General features: G+C 41.0%; 1 protein-coding gene across 1 annotated transcript in view; it reads left to right on the forward strand.

Moving 5' to 3' along the window:
• cdh13 (cadherin 13, H-cadherin (heart)) overlaps positions 1-15,702 on the forward strand; it is a 434,001-nt gene that overhangs the window by 321,526 nt on the left and 96,773 nt on the right. The window contains exons 10-11 of the mRNA XM_078257870.1: positions 8,963-9,145; positions 10,100-10,353. Of these exons, the coding sequence (XP_078113996.1) occupies positions 8,963-9,145; positions 10,100-10,353 (437 nt within the window). The remainder of the gene's footprint in view (positions 1-8,962; positions 9,146-10,099; positions 10,354-15,702) is intronic.

Genomic DNA, 15,702 nt, shown 5'->3' on the forward strand with positions numbered 1-15,702 from the left:
TAAGAATTAGCTGAACAGCGTGCCAAGCTGCCATTTCTTTTCTCCTTCCTAAGTTCTTTTTACGGATGGATGACTCAGTGTAATCTATCTTCCATTTTTAACATCATAAGCTAAGGTATCCTTTCTTACTATGAAATTTATTACATTTTGCTTCTGTAGGGGATTGGGCTCTGACCTGATTAATTTTCATAGCGAGGGTCTAATCCTGTTTTCATGACGAGGAGAAAAAAATGATATGCAATCCCTTGGTAGCTCTGTCGTCTGAAAGGCCAGATATGTATGCTCCTGTAACGAAGATGAAGATTTATTCTGATGAATTTTGGGAAAGGTTACTCTGGAAATGTAATAGGTAACAGATTCCAAGTTACCCTATTTAAAATGTAATAGTAGTGTAACTATTTGAATTACATTATCAAAGTAATGTAACCTTTTACATTGAATTACTTTTTGATTACTTTTCTAAATTTCTATTTGAACTTTTAACCATTTTCACCAGCTTTACTAAACAGCTTTTTAGCTATAATAGTTTTTTACAGAAAATATTCAGATGTAACCCACGATGTAGTCGTGAACATTTCCATAGGTAACTGTAATTTAATTTGTTTCCCAGTAATTGTTAACAGTCATCTTTATTTAGTAATTAAATTACCTAACGCCGTTACATGTAACTAGTTACTCCCCAACACTGTCTGTGGGATTTTATGCTGTGTTGAATTTTCTCACACTGTACATGGGGAACTTTTGTGGGCATTGTTAAACTTTTGTGCCAGTTAAGCCTGGAATCAGAGCAGACGGCAGCATACACCTGTGTTCTTTCACACCGAGCACCTTTTGCCCTTCACGTCTCTTTTCCTTCTCTTATATCATGTTTCCTCCAATATCCTGATCCTCCCTTCATTCTTCTTTCTTTCTTCTTACTTGCACTCCTCGTCTTGCATTCCTCTCCTCTCTGGCTGAGTTAATTCAACGCCATGTCTGACCGGGCCTATTTCCCTCTGCTCCTCATAACAAGACCATGATGGACCTTATCACTCCTGTCACTCAAACTCCCTGACAGCCAGTCTCTGTGTGTGTTTTTTTTTCTTTGTCTGTCTCTCTGTCTGCTTCCCCCCTCCCTCCCTCTCTCTCTCTTCTTTCCTCCGTTCTCTCCTCTATGATGACCAGGAGAATATGCTCGGCTGCAATCCATCTGTCCCGCTGATAAAGACGTTAGCAGTGACGGGTGTAGCACCAGGCACAGTACAGCAGGGCCCTGTCAGCGCTGTCGTGCTCAGTCTCGGGGGGGATGGCTAACGGGTGTCACGGATTAGTCCGAGCCTTGCATGATTGCTTCACTACGTAGCTCTGAGATACACAGGGTGCTTACCCTGGGTGATACGGTGGCATAGTTGGCCAGAAATCGCTGTTACAAAGAGGTAGGGATGGGAAAGGATTTGTGCACTGTATGTTCGGTTAGGGGCACGTTACGAAGGACGAAGGTACATGTGGGTGTTTGTGTGTGTGTGTGTGTGTGTGTGTGTGTGTGTGTGTGTGTGTGTGTGTGTGCATGAGTGGATGTATTATTTGAGACATAAATGCACACACAGATCAGGTTGGAGTAAGATGTGGTGATATAGATTATGTCCTTGAAACCTTTTGCAATCTGAAATCGCATTATGTCGGTCAGCTCTATGGTTCACTTTTCCCATAGATAAGGAATAAAACAGACAATAAAAGAAAGGTCTCCAGCTAAAGCATTTTTCCGGTCCACATTTGCAATTATATTTCATTCTCCATTTATTGAGTTATTTCATCATCCAGTGCATGTACAAGGTCTTTTTTTATTACTTCATGTCAAGCAAGCGTGCTGCACATTCAGGTAACGCATGAAAGGTACAGTATTACCGAGTCATTTTATTCAGATGTGGTGAATGGTGTGGTGCCTCTTGACACCCCCACTCTCTAAGATAAAGAGTGAAAAAGCCTAGTTTAAGGTTTAAAAGGACAGAAACCTTCAAGTACTTTCTCCTTAGAGTGAGTTGTGGTGAGCAGTTTAGCAGTCCACTTGGTGGTAGATGTACAGTGTTGAAATGAACATCGGAAACTCGTTCTTTGACTTGGGAGCACACGGGCAAAACGCAGCAGAAAACAGGTGTTGACGGTCAGGCTGTTGGTTTTGGAAAGTAACAAAACTCCTGCAGTCGGACCTCTCCAGTCCAACCGTCGGGAAAGGGACTGTCCAATGCTATCTGATGCAATGCATCAGCTGTAACACCTAAATGGCTGTCAATGTTTTTGAAGGATGTGGTTATTTAATACACTGTGCACCTGTATTCCTTGAAGATTTTTTTGTCAAACTCAGCTGCATTGACAAATATGAGGGCTGTCATGTTCCGCAAAGGTAGAAAAGCTGCTTTGCTGAATGTCAGATTCATCGAAAATCTATCTTTAGAAGCAGCCTGAGCAGAAGCTGTTAAAATTTAATAAAGACACAGGTAAGCTCATTAACTCTCTAGGCACACTTACTGTATGCAGGATTAAAGCTAGGGGGAAGGGTATAAAAGCGAGTGGGGCGTTAGACGGAGAGGTAATCTTCCACTCCTACACATGTGCACTTGGTTCCATTTCAGCCTTATGCATGGTACAATAAAAATGGTGCCTTTTTACTGATTTGTGGTTCGTCTACACCTCGTTCTGCTGTGAGTTAAGCTGCTTTTGAAAGCAGGAAAAGGAAAGACAAGTGGCTGCGCAGAAATGCACATGATTCCTGTTGAAGCCAGGGGGATTTCCTCTAAATTTGACTTTTACATCTGTGACGTCTACCTCAGTATTTTGTTATTACAAAAGAGGCCTAGAAATACTAAATTAGTGCATGGCTCCATCTTGCAAAGTTTAAATACCTTTGTATATGTCAAGTATTATCCAGATAGTGTGTTAGCATTTATCCACTTACACTAGACAGTTTACACTGCTTTCTAAGAACTGCGTTGTAAGGATCAAAAAAGAGGCGAATAAGAAGAGGCAGACTTTAAAAACGGTTAGAAAAACGGATAGAAATGCTCAGAAGGGTAAAGGCAACCAATACCAGGAACCCAAACTTCAAATGCCTCTGTTACAGTGCCTCCCTGCTGTGATGTGGTAATGGAGCAAATGCTACTCGGAGGAAATATAGTCTTGTCTCTGGAGGTTTAATGTGATGGGCCACTGTTATGTGTGTTCCCTTTTAGAGAAAATCTTTGGGACGCGTCACAAAGTAGTTCTATTAGCATAAACAAACAGCTGCTCAACTCTGTCTGTCAGTGCAGCCCTAACTGCCATCTGTATTCATAACACTATCTGACAGACATCCAGGAATAAAATAAGTTGATCTCAGTTTGTCTCTGCGTGTGTGTTTGTGTGTGTGTACGCACCTGTGTGTGTGTGTGTGTGTGTGTGTGTGTGTGTGTGTGTGTGTGTGTGTGTGTGTTTGTGCGCACCTGTGTGAGTGTGTGACCCTTAAGAACTGAGTATTGTGCTTATTAAGTGATATTGTGAAGACCTGCTGCATGCCACTGGTCCATGAGTTTGCGTATGAATTGTACTGCATCCGTAATATTTGTGTGCGCGTGCGTGTGTGCGTGCGTGTTGCTGTGTACTATCTGTAAGAATACAGTGAGCATATGGGGGTTTACTTGACTGTAATTGCGTGCACGTGTTTATTTGTGTAGGTCTGTGAGAGGGAGGACAAGATGGAAAAGTCAGATTGATAAATGTGATGGTTTATAGCAGCCAGTATCCCACTCAAAACAATCACTTTTTTCACTTACTCTTAAACCTGACTCATATTTCTCTCTGTCTTTCTGTCTTATTCCCGTTTGTCTTTCTTTATCCTTGGCCATCCCTCTGCATTGTCAGACTAGAAGAAAAAGGTCTTGGTCAGTGGGTTGTAACAAGAAAAACAATGCCAGCTGGCAATGCGAGACAAATTAAAAGCCTGTATAAGAAATAGGAGGCAATTTCCATAGTAATGTTAATGAGGCAGAGAGCATTTAGTGTTACTCGGTAAAGCTGACAGATGTGTATACTCTTCCAAGGCTTCACATCTCTTTCTCGGGCCCTTTGCCAGAGTCTCAGGCTTCCTTTGCACCCCCGTCTGTTGGAAGCAGAGCTACATTCAATGTTGTTGACAAGGTTGAGATGAAGGCTTTGTGGCGTTATGCTGTGTTTTCAGAAATCAGCCAGCTGTCTTGCTTTGATTTGCAGATGTTTACTATTTTAGGTTCTGAGTAGGGCTAAGCAATATGGGAAAATAATCTAATTGTGATTTTCTTTTTTTAAGACCAATATTGCGATTGCGATTCAGTGTACACTTTTAAAAAAAGTTCTGTTTCTTCTATATTATTCACTATACACAAGCAATAAATCATTCTGTAGTATGACCGACACAACATCGGATACAGTCAACATATACAGTAAACTGCTCTTTCATGTATGTGAGACCTATATGTTAAAATGAAATGATGTGAATTGCTGCATGAATTGATATGAATAGCATATATGTATGTAGCTACTGAATTGTAAACACCTATCACAATAGAACTTACTATAACACCAGAGGCCTGTACTACGAAGCAAGATTTGGCGTTAACGAGGTAACTTCAGGTTCAACCCAGGATTTTGTTGCTCACTTGTTACCAGGTTAAATTGCCATGGTAACTTATGCTGAACACCTAACCTGGTCGGGAGCAGGTTATGTTGGAGATTAGAGATCAACCAGTGTAAAAGCACCGCCTACTGACCAATCAATACTCGACTGATAACGGCGTCAGCGTTCAAGAATAATAAAAATAAAATAAAAGTAAAAAAATGTAGAGACAGACAACCCCGTTAACATTCCCTGATGGGTATTTTTATGAAAGATATAGATTTTCAGCGGAGGGAATTACGTATAGGCCATTTGTCGGCTTCTTGAGCCGTGTGTTGCCAATGCGCACATCAGTTTAAATTATGTTTTTATATATTTTATTTGCTCTCACGATCGCTTCCCACTGCCAGGGTTGCAACTGAAATAATAGGCTAAAGCAACGACAGTTTACGGAAAGCACAAGTGTAATTATGGTCAGATCTTGGTCCTGACTGATGGAGAAGTGATATTGATAAGCGTTGTGATTTACGCATCTACAGCGTCTGCTATTTTTTTTTTGCCAGCTTTCCTTCCTGTTTTAGGAAGCAGCATTCAGTATTGCGTTTTGCCTGCAAAACTGTCCGTGTTCTTCATATTTATGTAGAATTATAGTTTGCTCTTCTTATGTAAAATATGCGGCTCTGGTAGATGTTTGCGATTGGTCATGCTGTGCAAACACCGCCGCTTTTACGTGAACGCTGGATTGGGAAAGCCTGGGTTGACTGAACTAGTTGTTAACCACCGTTGTGACACAGGTTATGTGGGACCGCGGTTGTTAGGTTAGGTGAAGCCGGGTAACTGAAAGAAATCCAGGGCATGTTGATCTTGCTTCGTAGTACAGGCCTCTGGTCCGCATCAGTTGTATCTATGTCAAGTCGTTGGTGTGTAATAATGCAGATATCGCACTAAGGTACCTCATAACAATAATAGACAATTTCACCAAAATGAATGCAGCCGATCACTGTTGCGGACATGTTTCATGCGCTAGCAAATGTTTATATTGCACAGGAATTAATGCAAACCCATGGATGTTTGGATCTGTCGCAAAAAATAAAAAAGTAATCGACACCTCTAAACCACAGCAGCATGGCTTGCAAAATGGTTAACTGGGATGTACGGGATTTTGCTGACCTAAAATACTTAAAGCAATTAAATGCTATAGCATTCGCTACAGCAGGTTCACAATGGAGTGAGGTCATGTTGCAGACATATGACATGTGACAGACTGTAATAACAAGCAAACAAAAGCCACCATCACAATCATGGGTATAAATAGTGCAATCAAAGATTACAGCGCTGAAACTGCCAACTGAAACTTGACATTATCCATTTATTTATCTTTTCTTCTTAAGTTGTTGTGCCTCAAATGACTATCACCCAATTATCTTTTGGCAGCATGGCATTACCGTGAAGATTTATGAGACAGATTGGAAAAGTCTGGCATAAAAGGAGATGTGAAACAGAAAATCAATGCCACACTGTAGGTTTTTTTCTCATTGGAATCTTAAATGTCTGAGGTGTATCTATATCTATCTATCTATCTGGCTGTCTACAGTACTGTGTGTGCTTGTTTGTGTGTGTGTGTGTGTGTGTGTGTGTGTGTGTGTGTGTGTGTGTGTCACACTTTATTTGACTCTTGGCCGTCATAGCCCTGGTCATGTGGTCATCTTTTTCTGAGAGTGAAGCGAGCAAGAGCCACTAGTAATTGGCTTTCTGTCTGGGGCTGTGAGTCTCAGATAGAAAACAGCCAACAAACACACACACACACATACACACACACACACACACACACACACACACACACACACACACACACACACACGGATAAAAGCGAATTTGAAGAGAGACCTAGTTTTTTTCCTATTTCGCAATCTCTCCCCTCTCTCTCTTAATGTGTTTAAGTCATTTCAGGCTAGAAGCTCTACCTCATAGTTAGTCATTTCCTTCTAGTCTTTCAGGTGACTGGTTGCTTTGTGCTTCAGGTGGAATTGGGGTGTTATCAGCGGCAGGGCAGGAGCCCAGTGGCCACATCACACAGAATACAGCTTTTCCTCCAACCGCATGACTGCTCCACATGATTAAACCCAATCTGACCGGCTGTTGTCTGTCTGTCTATACTGTATTTGTGTGAGTGTGTTTGTGAGGGAAGGAGAGAGAGCTTCCAAATGTTGCATTTGAGTCTTATCTGCTGTTTGAAGTCCAGAGGAGCATGGCAATGCCAATGATGTGCATTTGTTCCTGATCACAGTGTGTCTTTGAGTACGTACAGTGGGGCCATGTAGGTAATGTTTGTATTTCTTCAGGGTTCTTCGCTAAGGCAATTTCTGTTTAAATTTAAATTCCAGTACATCCCACTTGTTTAAAAATGAACACTGGGCTTTTTGATGTATACAACAGCCTCCTAATTTTCACATGCTGCTTTTTGTACCAGCCTTCCGCAGGCTTTCAGGACAAAAGGGTCATCAACGTGTGGGCACAAACATAACCTCCTTCTGTAAAGAACATTGTGTTTCTCTCCTCTGTGCCCTAAATGACTGTGAATGGTTCAATGTGGGTTTGGATGAATAAAAAAGGGAAAAGAAAGGAAAGGGAAGAAATCAATGTTTGTGTCTCTTCAGATAAATGCATGGAGCAAGGCAGTGTAAGGCGGTAAGAGGGTAATCTGTGAAACAACAATACCGTGGGCTGACAGGAGACTCAGTAATCTAAGCTGGACCAGCGCTATCCTTAAACAGAGTGTTCTGTGTCTAAAAGATTACACTGTAATCTCTGCCACCGTAATGGTCCTGACACACACACACACACACACACACACACACACACACAGAATTGCTTCTGCCTGCCTAAAGCTTCTGCAAAGGTGCCCCTGTTCAGGATGTAGTCTTTAGTGAGAGTCTTGCTGGCAGAATGCATCGATAGGAATCTGATTGAGGCCTGCTGCCAACAATGAGCAGAGAGGTGGGGAGTGATTGACACTGAAAGACAAATGAGATGCACTGTGGAGAATCCATGGCGGAGGACACGAAAAGTGTCATGCATTCGTGTGAATGAATGTTTAGGCAAATGTTTTTTTTCTTGGATTTGACTGCTGAATATAAGAAATAAGTGTATTAACTATTACATTTTTTTACATCTTTTTTCTGTCTTCTCTTCTTTTCAGCTGTAGCTTCTGAGTGTAAAAAATAGCTTTGACGTTTTACAACTGTAGCCCTGGGCAGTAATATAACGAAAGGACTAACACAAGGACAGAAGAACAGGATGCTTTACTTGCAGTTTTCTCCCTAAAATCAATTATTTAAATGATAAGGTTGATAATGCTGTTTTTGAAAACATTGAAAAGACTGTGCCCGACCAAGCAGATGTATATGCAACCGGTTCTTACTGCCAACTTGTAAAATACTGATGGTCAGTGGCTCTCAGTGTCGGATACCAACGCAAAAATCACCCACTAGCGTCTGTATGGAATGCACCGGGTATAGCAGCAGCTCAACCAGGGCGCTGTAAGACGACGTAGTATTGAGAGCGACAACGGTAGTGAGTAGTATGAAAGACCAAAAGAGGGAGGTTGGGGTGGTGGATGGGTCAAACAACACAGGACTTTCACCCAGGAGACCGGGGTTCGTGTCCCGTTCTTGTCCTGCGTGTCACTGAAACGTACATTTTGTAACCCCACCCGCGATCTTTTCCTAACCCCAACTGTCCTGTTCTTGTCCCACGTGTCAATTAAACGTACATCCCAACCCAGAGCGTCAAAAAGTGTCGCCAAGAGTCCTGACCAAGCGCGTCTAAATATGACGCTAAAGGAGACTTTTTGCGTCAATAACAAACGCTAAAGGCACCTGACAACGCGTTGCATTTTGACGCGATGGGAGTGAGAATGTGTCGGTATATGAGGATGAAGACCTAAATGTGTTCATTTCATGTAAACAAACTAAAGTTATGTTTACATGCATGTTTCTTACAAAATGCATTGTGTGTATCCTTAAAGGTCTAACAAACATGTTGAGTTCATTTCCATCCTCATGAAACTGCTGCAAGGCCAATTTCAATTTGAAATATTACATGTAAATCCTGCATTGTTTAGATCCATAGTTCGCTTGTTTGCAGTTTTCTACACTTCTTAGTGTCTGTCTGTCTGTCTGTGTGTGTGTGGGTGTGTGTGTGTGTGTGTGTGTGGTAGGCCTGATCACAACACAAATAGAAACTCTCTGTCTATTTTCTGGCTGAGTCCAGTCTGATTTGTTCTGTAAAAGTCAATAGATTCCGGTATCCTCAGTTCGTCCTGCTCACTAATGGGGATTTGTCTGTCTCCTCTAACAGTTTGAGGCATCTGTGTACGAGGGCTCGACGGGTGTGGTGGTGAACCTGACAGTAGACGACAGAGACGACCCAGACACGGGGGCGTGGAGAGCGATCTACTCTATAATTAACGGAGATCCCACACTGAGCTTTGAGATCCAAACCAACCCAGACAATAACGAGGGAATGCTGTCCGTTGTCAAGGTAAAGTGTATCTAACTTCCCGATCATCAGCATATGTTGGTAACATCATCATCAATGTTTTTTTAAGCCAAGATTAGATTAGATTTGATTAGATTCAACTTTATTGTCATTGTGCAGTACAAAGACAGTGAGTTTGCATCCAACCAGAAGTGCAAAAAAAAGCAGAAAAGTGCAATGTGATATACAAGTATAGACAGGTGGTGCATAGACAGTAGAAGAAATATATTGCAGTGTTATAAGAGCAGACTAAATATGGCTATGTAATATGAACAATGTATGAACAACATGTACAGATATGTGCAATGTAGTAGCAGTGACATTATACTAGTAGTAAGAATATTATAGATATAGATATATGCAGTGTATTAACAGAATATATAATAAGAAAAACAGAATAAATATAGATATACTGAATGAACCATATAGACAGATACGTATAGTATGTACAGCTATGTGCAGTGTGGTAACATTATAAGGACCCCTCACAGTAACTGAGAGATGGAGCAGAGACCCCCTACTACATATACTGTATCGGCTAAACTGGGCCTAGAATAATGTGTAGGGTGGCCTCAAGCCTTTATACATACATCTTTTTGCATAGAATACTAAGCTATTAAAATAATAATTATTGGCATGATTTTTAAATCATGTTTCAATGTTAAGAATACATGTGGCACAGTGAATCCTTAGGATTACAGTAACTTTATCTTTGGATGGTTACCTTAGAGACTACCTTACCTATCGGCCAGTAAGCCTATCATCAGTGGGTTGTTTTTTTCACAAATAGGCTAATTTATATTTGCGAATAATATTTTGGATTCATGTTAAGATATTTTCATTTTTGACAATAATAATTTGATGGCCCCCCTGCAGTAACTCTGAGGACCCCCCTAGGAATCCCGGACCTCCTGTTGAAGCCTCTGCCTTACATTCACAATAATTATCTCCCTTCAGCCACTGGACTACGAGGCCCCGGTGGGTCACACGCTACTCATCAAAGTGGAGAACGAGGATCCTCTGGTTCCAGATGTTGGCTATGGCCCCAGCTCCACTGCCACTGTCCGTGTCACAGTCCTGGACATCAACGAGGGCCCCGTCTTTTTCCCCAACCCCCTCACAGTCACCAGGATGGAAAACATTCCTTTGGGCAGCTTTGTCGCCTCACTCAATGCCACAGATCCAGATACATTACAGATACAGAGCATCAGGTAAGCAGCCTGGGGTAAAATCACGTGGAAAAGGGCCAGAGTCGAAGTGAGACTGATTGAAATTGAGGTGCAAAACTGTGCTTGTCTTGTGTGTAAGAAAATGAGAAGATAGAAAGAATGGGAGAGAGCTTGTTTGGGTTGTGCGCAATTGAATGTCGTCGGCTGTAATAAGCTTTCTGATATTCAATTAGTTTCACTCTGTTCGGTTGAGCAACAAAACGTACTGTTTGTCATTGGGAGCACTTCAAGTTTTCTTTCATTTAAGGGCAGTTCTCTTATGTCAGTGAGCTTTCAGATATTTGTATCCCTCTTGTCCGATTCACATCTCCTCCATTGCCAATGTTTTCTTTGCCTGTTAGGCTGCTTTATCTGTCTGTGTTGTGTAAACACATAAAAGATATTGCACGGGCAATCTGCAATTTTTACTGGCACAGGTCAAACCATTCACCCCAGTCAACTGAAAAGTCACAAAGTGGGGCAGCTCATTAACTATAACTATGTTACAGAAAAAGCCTTTCCTCGAATATGACTAGATCATAACAGGAAGGCTATTAGTTTCACTACAGTATGTGCTACAATAAAAATGATTCCTCTTGCTGCCAAGGGAGCCCCATAGCGTGTGCTGCACTTCCCTTTATAAGATGGAAAACTCATCATTGCATTTATTGGCTTTCAGGCCTAATTTGTACTTTCTGCACCCTTGGCGTTATATATGGTGTAAAAAGTAGTGTTAAGTAAACACATGGGGATAATGGTGACCCAGGGAAATAAACCTCACCAGATCATGACTTTAGTGGTCCAATTATTGATGCTGCTTTATGTGCTGTAAAATGTAATCGCCGTGTCAGTATCAAATGCTATATAAGGTGGAGATGGTAAACTGGATGTTGTATAGGATGCAGGACCTGTGCCCATAAAGCTCTGACAAGTGGTGGCCTGAGATCAATCAGGTCAATGGCTGAGGTCTGTATCTGTATTTTGATGGTTGGTGTCTTTTCCTTTAAGTAAACCTTAGTCTCACAATGCCAGACACACCTCCACAGAGCTGTGGCTTGGAGTGTTTTCAAAGGAGTTGATTAGTGGAAAAGGGTTTTGTAACCTATTTCAAGCCGAAACTCGGTTAAAAAACTGGTCCGGACCAGGTTAGGCGTGCAGCATAAGTTACCATGGCGATCTAGCCAGAAAGAGAGCCATCTTCGTGATACATCACCTTAGAGTCAACATACCTCGCTAACCCCCCAATCTCGCTTCGTGGCACAGCCCTCTGGAGCCTCAACGCAAGTTTGGCAATGGGCAAGAATCAAAGAACAGAAAGTCGCCCCAAAGTCCAGCATGTTTCCTTTTCAAAATGTGAAAACTAATTTTATTTTATATTTTTTCCAAGCCTCAAGGGCACTTTCACTGCGGTGAAAGTAGGACGCAGTTTTAAGTTCTTTTTCTACATTCTGAATTCAGTCTTGGCTGCTTCATATCTGCTTGTCCTTCAGCAGCTATTGGTCTTCAGTAACCCATTTACCATATCCATTGCTCCTGAACAGCACTCCAACAGAAAAACGTCAGGGATCAAGTTTTAATGATATGTTGTCATTGAAAAACAGCATAAAATAATTAATTTCTATATGAGTCAGGTTAGATGAGCATGAAAAGCCTGGTGTCTGTTTATGTTTTTTTTTCTGACACACCGACAATTTTGATATTTGTATTTTTAAGCTATATTGATGACTTAAAAGCCTTCACCAATGATTTTCATCTATCTATAGCCATGGTGGGTTCTGTGTTTGTGACATTTTCTTTGCATCTTTGACTGATCTTCCATGTCATATGTCTGCATCTTTCTTACTTTATCCTTGCTGCTCTGCTCCTATCATCTTCCGCGTACATTTCTGTATTTATTTCATTGCCTCTGTGTTGGTTGTTGTTGCTGTCATCCTCTGACATTTTGCCAGTAACAGTAACTTTGAAGTGTCATAACTGTGACCTGCAGACAGGTTGAGGACATTGTGAAAGGAAGACAGTTGGAGAGGTGGAAATAAGAGAGAGCGTGCACAGAATGAAATAGCGAAATAAAGAGATCTCTTTACCTTCCTCGCCCCTGTCTGTGTGTGTGTGTGTGTGTGTGTGTGTGTGTGTGTGTGTGTGTGTGTGTGTGTGTGCCTCAGTGTGTCTGCCCCCTGGGATGCATAGGTCAAATGCATTTGACACGGAACACAATCGGTGTGACTCACTGATCAGAGTCGGCAGCACACACACATTGTGGTTGGACTGTATGTGTATGTTTGTGAGGACTCAATCAATTCTTTAACATCATACAATAATGCACATAAACAGGCTTCCTCGTGTTAACTTTATATTTTACATACTAGTCTGGTAATTGCGCTTTTTTGACAAGAAACAGCATGGGGAGAAACAAGGGTACACAAAGTAGTCAGCTGCTAAATTTGAGAAACTCAATATATGAAACATTTGCATTACATTTCGAAGCTAAACCCTATTGCACAGGACTATTGTTACTGGGTTCCCCTTTTGATTTATAATAACTGGAAGGGCCATCATTGGTTTTAAACCTGTGCAAATATGCCATGTGTGACATTTCTGGATAGCAGTTCGACCCAAAGCAGACTCAGGCCCCATTCAGACAGGATTAAAATTCCAGTGGGAGATGGGGAATAAAATATTTGCCATGCTGCTTAACTCATTATGCAAGTGGTATTTTAGCCAATGCCATATTGTTGGTCCATCATATATTACACAGAAAAATCATGGGGCCCTTGTCACTAGCTGAGCTGATTAAACTATTAAAAAATAGCCAAAATTATGAATTATTTGGACTAATAGTAAAGATCAGAGGATGTTGAGTGGATCACAGAATTTCAAAGTTTAGTTTCAGGATACTGTTTTGAAACCATTTCAATTATTTTTTCAAATGCTATTAAAATGTAATAAAACAAGTTTATAAGTAAAAGTACTAATACCACAGTGTGAAAATACTCCATCACAAGTAAAATTCCTGCTTTGACAATGTTACTTGAGTAAAAGTATGTAAGTATCATCAGGAAAATGTATGTAGAGAATTAAAAGTAAAAGTACTAGTATTTTAGAAACTGGAAACGATCCAAACGGTTCTGTCAATCAACTGCGTGTTTCAGCTGGACTTGTAGGCCCGTATATTATTGGGTAGTTTAATTTATAATAAAACATCATATTTTATAAACTACATGTGTTTTGTGTGCAGAAATCTTAATTGGTAAAATAACTAGTAACTAAACTTAAAGTAACTAACTTTACTTTAATTTCAGCTCCTCTGGTTTGTTTCGCGCCGTTCCGTTCGTCTTCTCCGTTTCAGCATAGCTCGTAATCGATACCACACGCTAGGCACGTAGCCACGTAGACACGTCACAACATAAGTGTCCATGGGAAATGTAGGATTAGTACTACAAGCAGTGTTGCCTTATTAAGATTATGAGCCCTATCTTGCACACAGCGCAAAGCCCGACGCAAGTGTATTTGCTAGTTTAAGACCGACGCAGTTGTCAATTCCCCGTCATGCAAAAGATTACAAATGAAAATATTACGGTGCAAATCCTCCGTCATAATAGCAATGTGCTAAGGTACAAACGCGCCTGGTTTTGAGAGGGAATGGGAGATGACACTCTGATTGGTTTATTGCATGTTACGCCCAAAACACACCTAGGATTAATGAAGACACTAAGTACAACCCTTTTGAAACATGCGCCCGGCCCCTTTTTTCCACCGTCAAACTAGCAAAAGTGGATTTGGACACGCCCTAAATGCACCTGCACCAGGCGCTTCACGGCGTGTGCTTAGATCGTTAAAATAGGGCCCTATGTTTCCAAGCTAAACACACACAAAACCACCCAAATTTCTTGCCGTAAAAAAGTCCAATCTAATAACAGTTCTGCAGCATGCCAATTCAAACAGACGTGGTGTTATTTGCTTCATTCTTCACCGGCCAAAATGGCTAGTAACTTTACATTTTTACCCGCCGAAAGTTCATTTTCACCTGCATTTGGCAGGTTGGCGGGTGTTAATCTAAAGCTCCGTTTCTAACCCACAGCCAAAAACAACCAAGTAGAGTTACCATTTCAGCAAATAATTAAATGAAATATGTTACGCTTTGACCACCAACACTTTGAAGTAGGACAGTCTCTGATGAGCCCTGCAGTCGTCCATGATCAATCTTCTTTCCTTTCATAATGTTGACGACATGAAGCAAAAGATTATCTGGAGATGTAATTAAATCTTCATGATAAAAGAAATGTTTCACACATCTACCATCCACATGAATAACAAGATGCACCTCTTCTTTTTTTTATATTAAATCACATTAATTAAAACAGTGCTTCGGGCAAAAAGAGTTATGTTTTTAATTTACCTTATTTGGCGCAATAGTGAAGAGAATAATTAAAAACAACAACAAAGCAATTTTGCTTTTCTCCTGCAGCACTATGTGCACCACTTTCACCTAAACTGACCTCAGATAGTCTTTACTCTCACTCTCCCCCATTAAAACGGACACATTACATAATTACAGCAAACATGAGTCATTTTAATCCTGTTCAGTATTTAGACCAGACTATTAGGCTGTGCAGGGATTTGTCTGCTGAAGAAGTTTTCTAGCTCTCTTGACTGGTTTAGGGCTTTAGTCAAGCAGGGTGGTTAGACAGACAGCCACATCTGACAGACAGAACGACAGGCAGCGCTGATGAGAGGTGCAGAAAGTTGGACAAAAGTTGGGAGCATGCCTATGTTCCCACAGCCCTATGTTTCCATATTTCTAAGATGTTTTTTCCAAAATTAGGCCCTATGTTCCCACATTTCCTTTTTCATGAATTTGTATCAGATTGTATCCCCCTTTCTCCCAATTTGGTAACCAATTACACCCAACCTATTATCCAGTAGCAATGGACTACAGCTGGAATGTAACCCTAACCCTAACATAGGGCCTAATTGTAAGAAAAATCTTAGAACATAAGGGTTGTGGGAACATAAGGCCTAATTTTCAGTGAAAAAAAATTCTTAGAAATGTGGGAACATAGGGCTGACTCCCAAAAGTTTATCTCTGGTAAAGCTTCTGACTACAGAAGTGTTTTGCTTGACGCGTGGGCGCTTGACATTGAGGAAATATGTAGCACTTCAGGGTACAAATCTAGTACCCTGAAACCTGGAAGAAAGTTTAGTCAGAAAGTTTACTCTGATACTCAAATCCTGTCTTGGCATTGGCTCGTCATGCAGCTCTGGCTGTGAAGAGGGGAGCAACTAATCTAAAGTGTCATTAAGAAAGTTTGGCTAATTCAATTAGGTCTCATTTGCAGTGACAGGACTCTCATC

The sequence above is a fragment of the Sander vitreus genome, chromosome 8 (assembly GCF_031162955.1).
Source record: "Sander vitreus isolate 19-12246 chromosome 8, sanVit1, whole genome shotgun sequence".
Taxonomy (NCBI): Eukaryota; Metazoa; Chordata; class Actinopteri; order Perciformes; family Percidae; genus Sander; species Sander vitreus.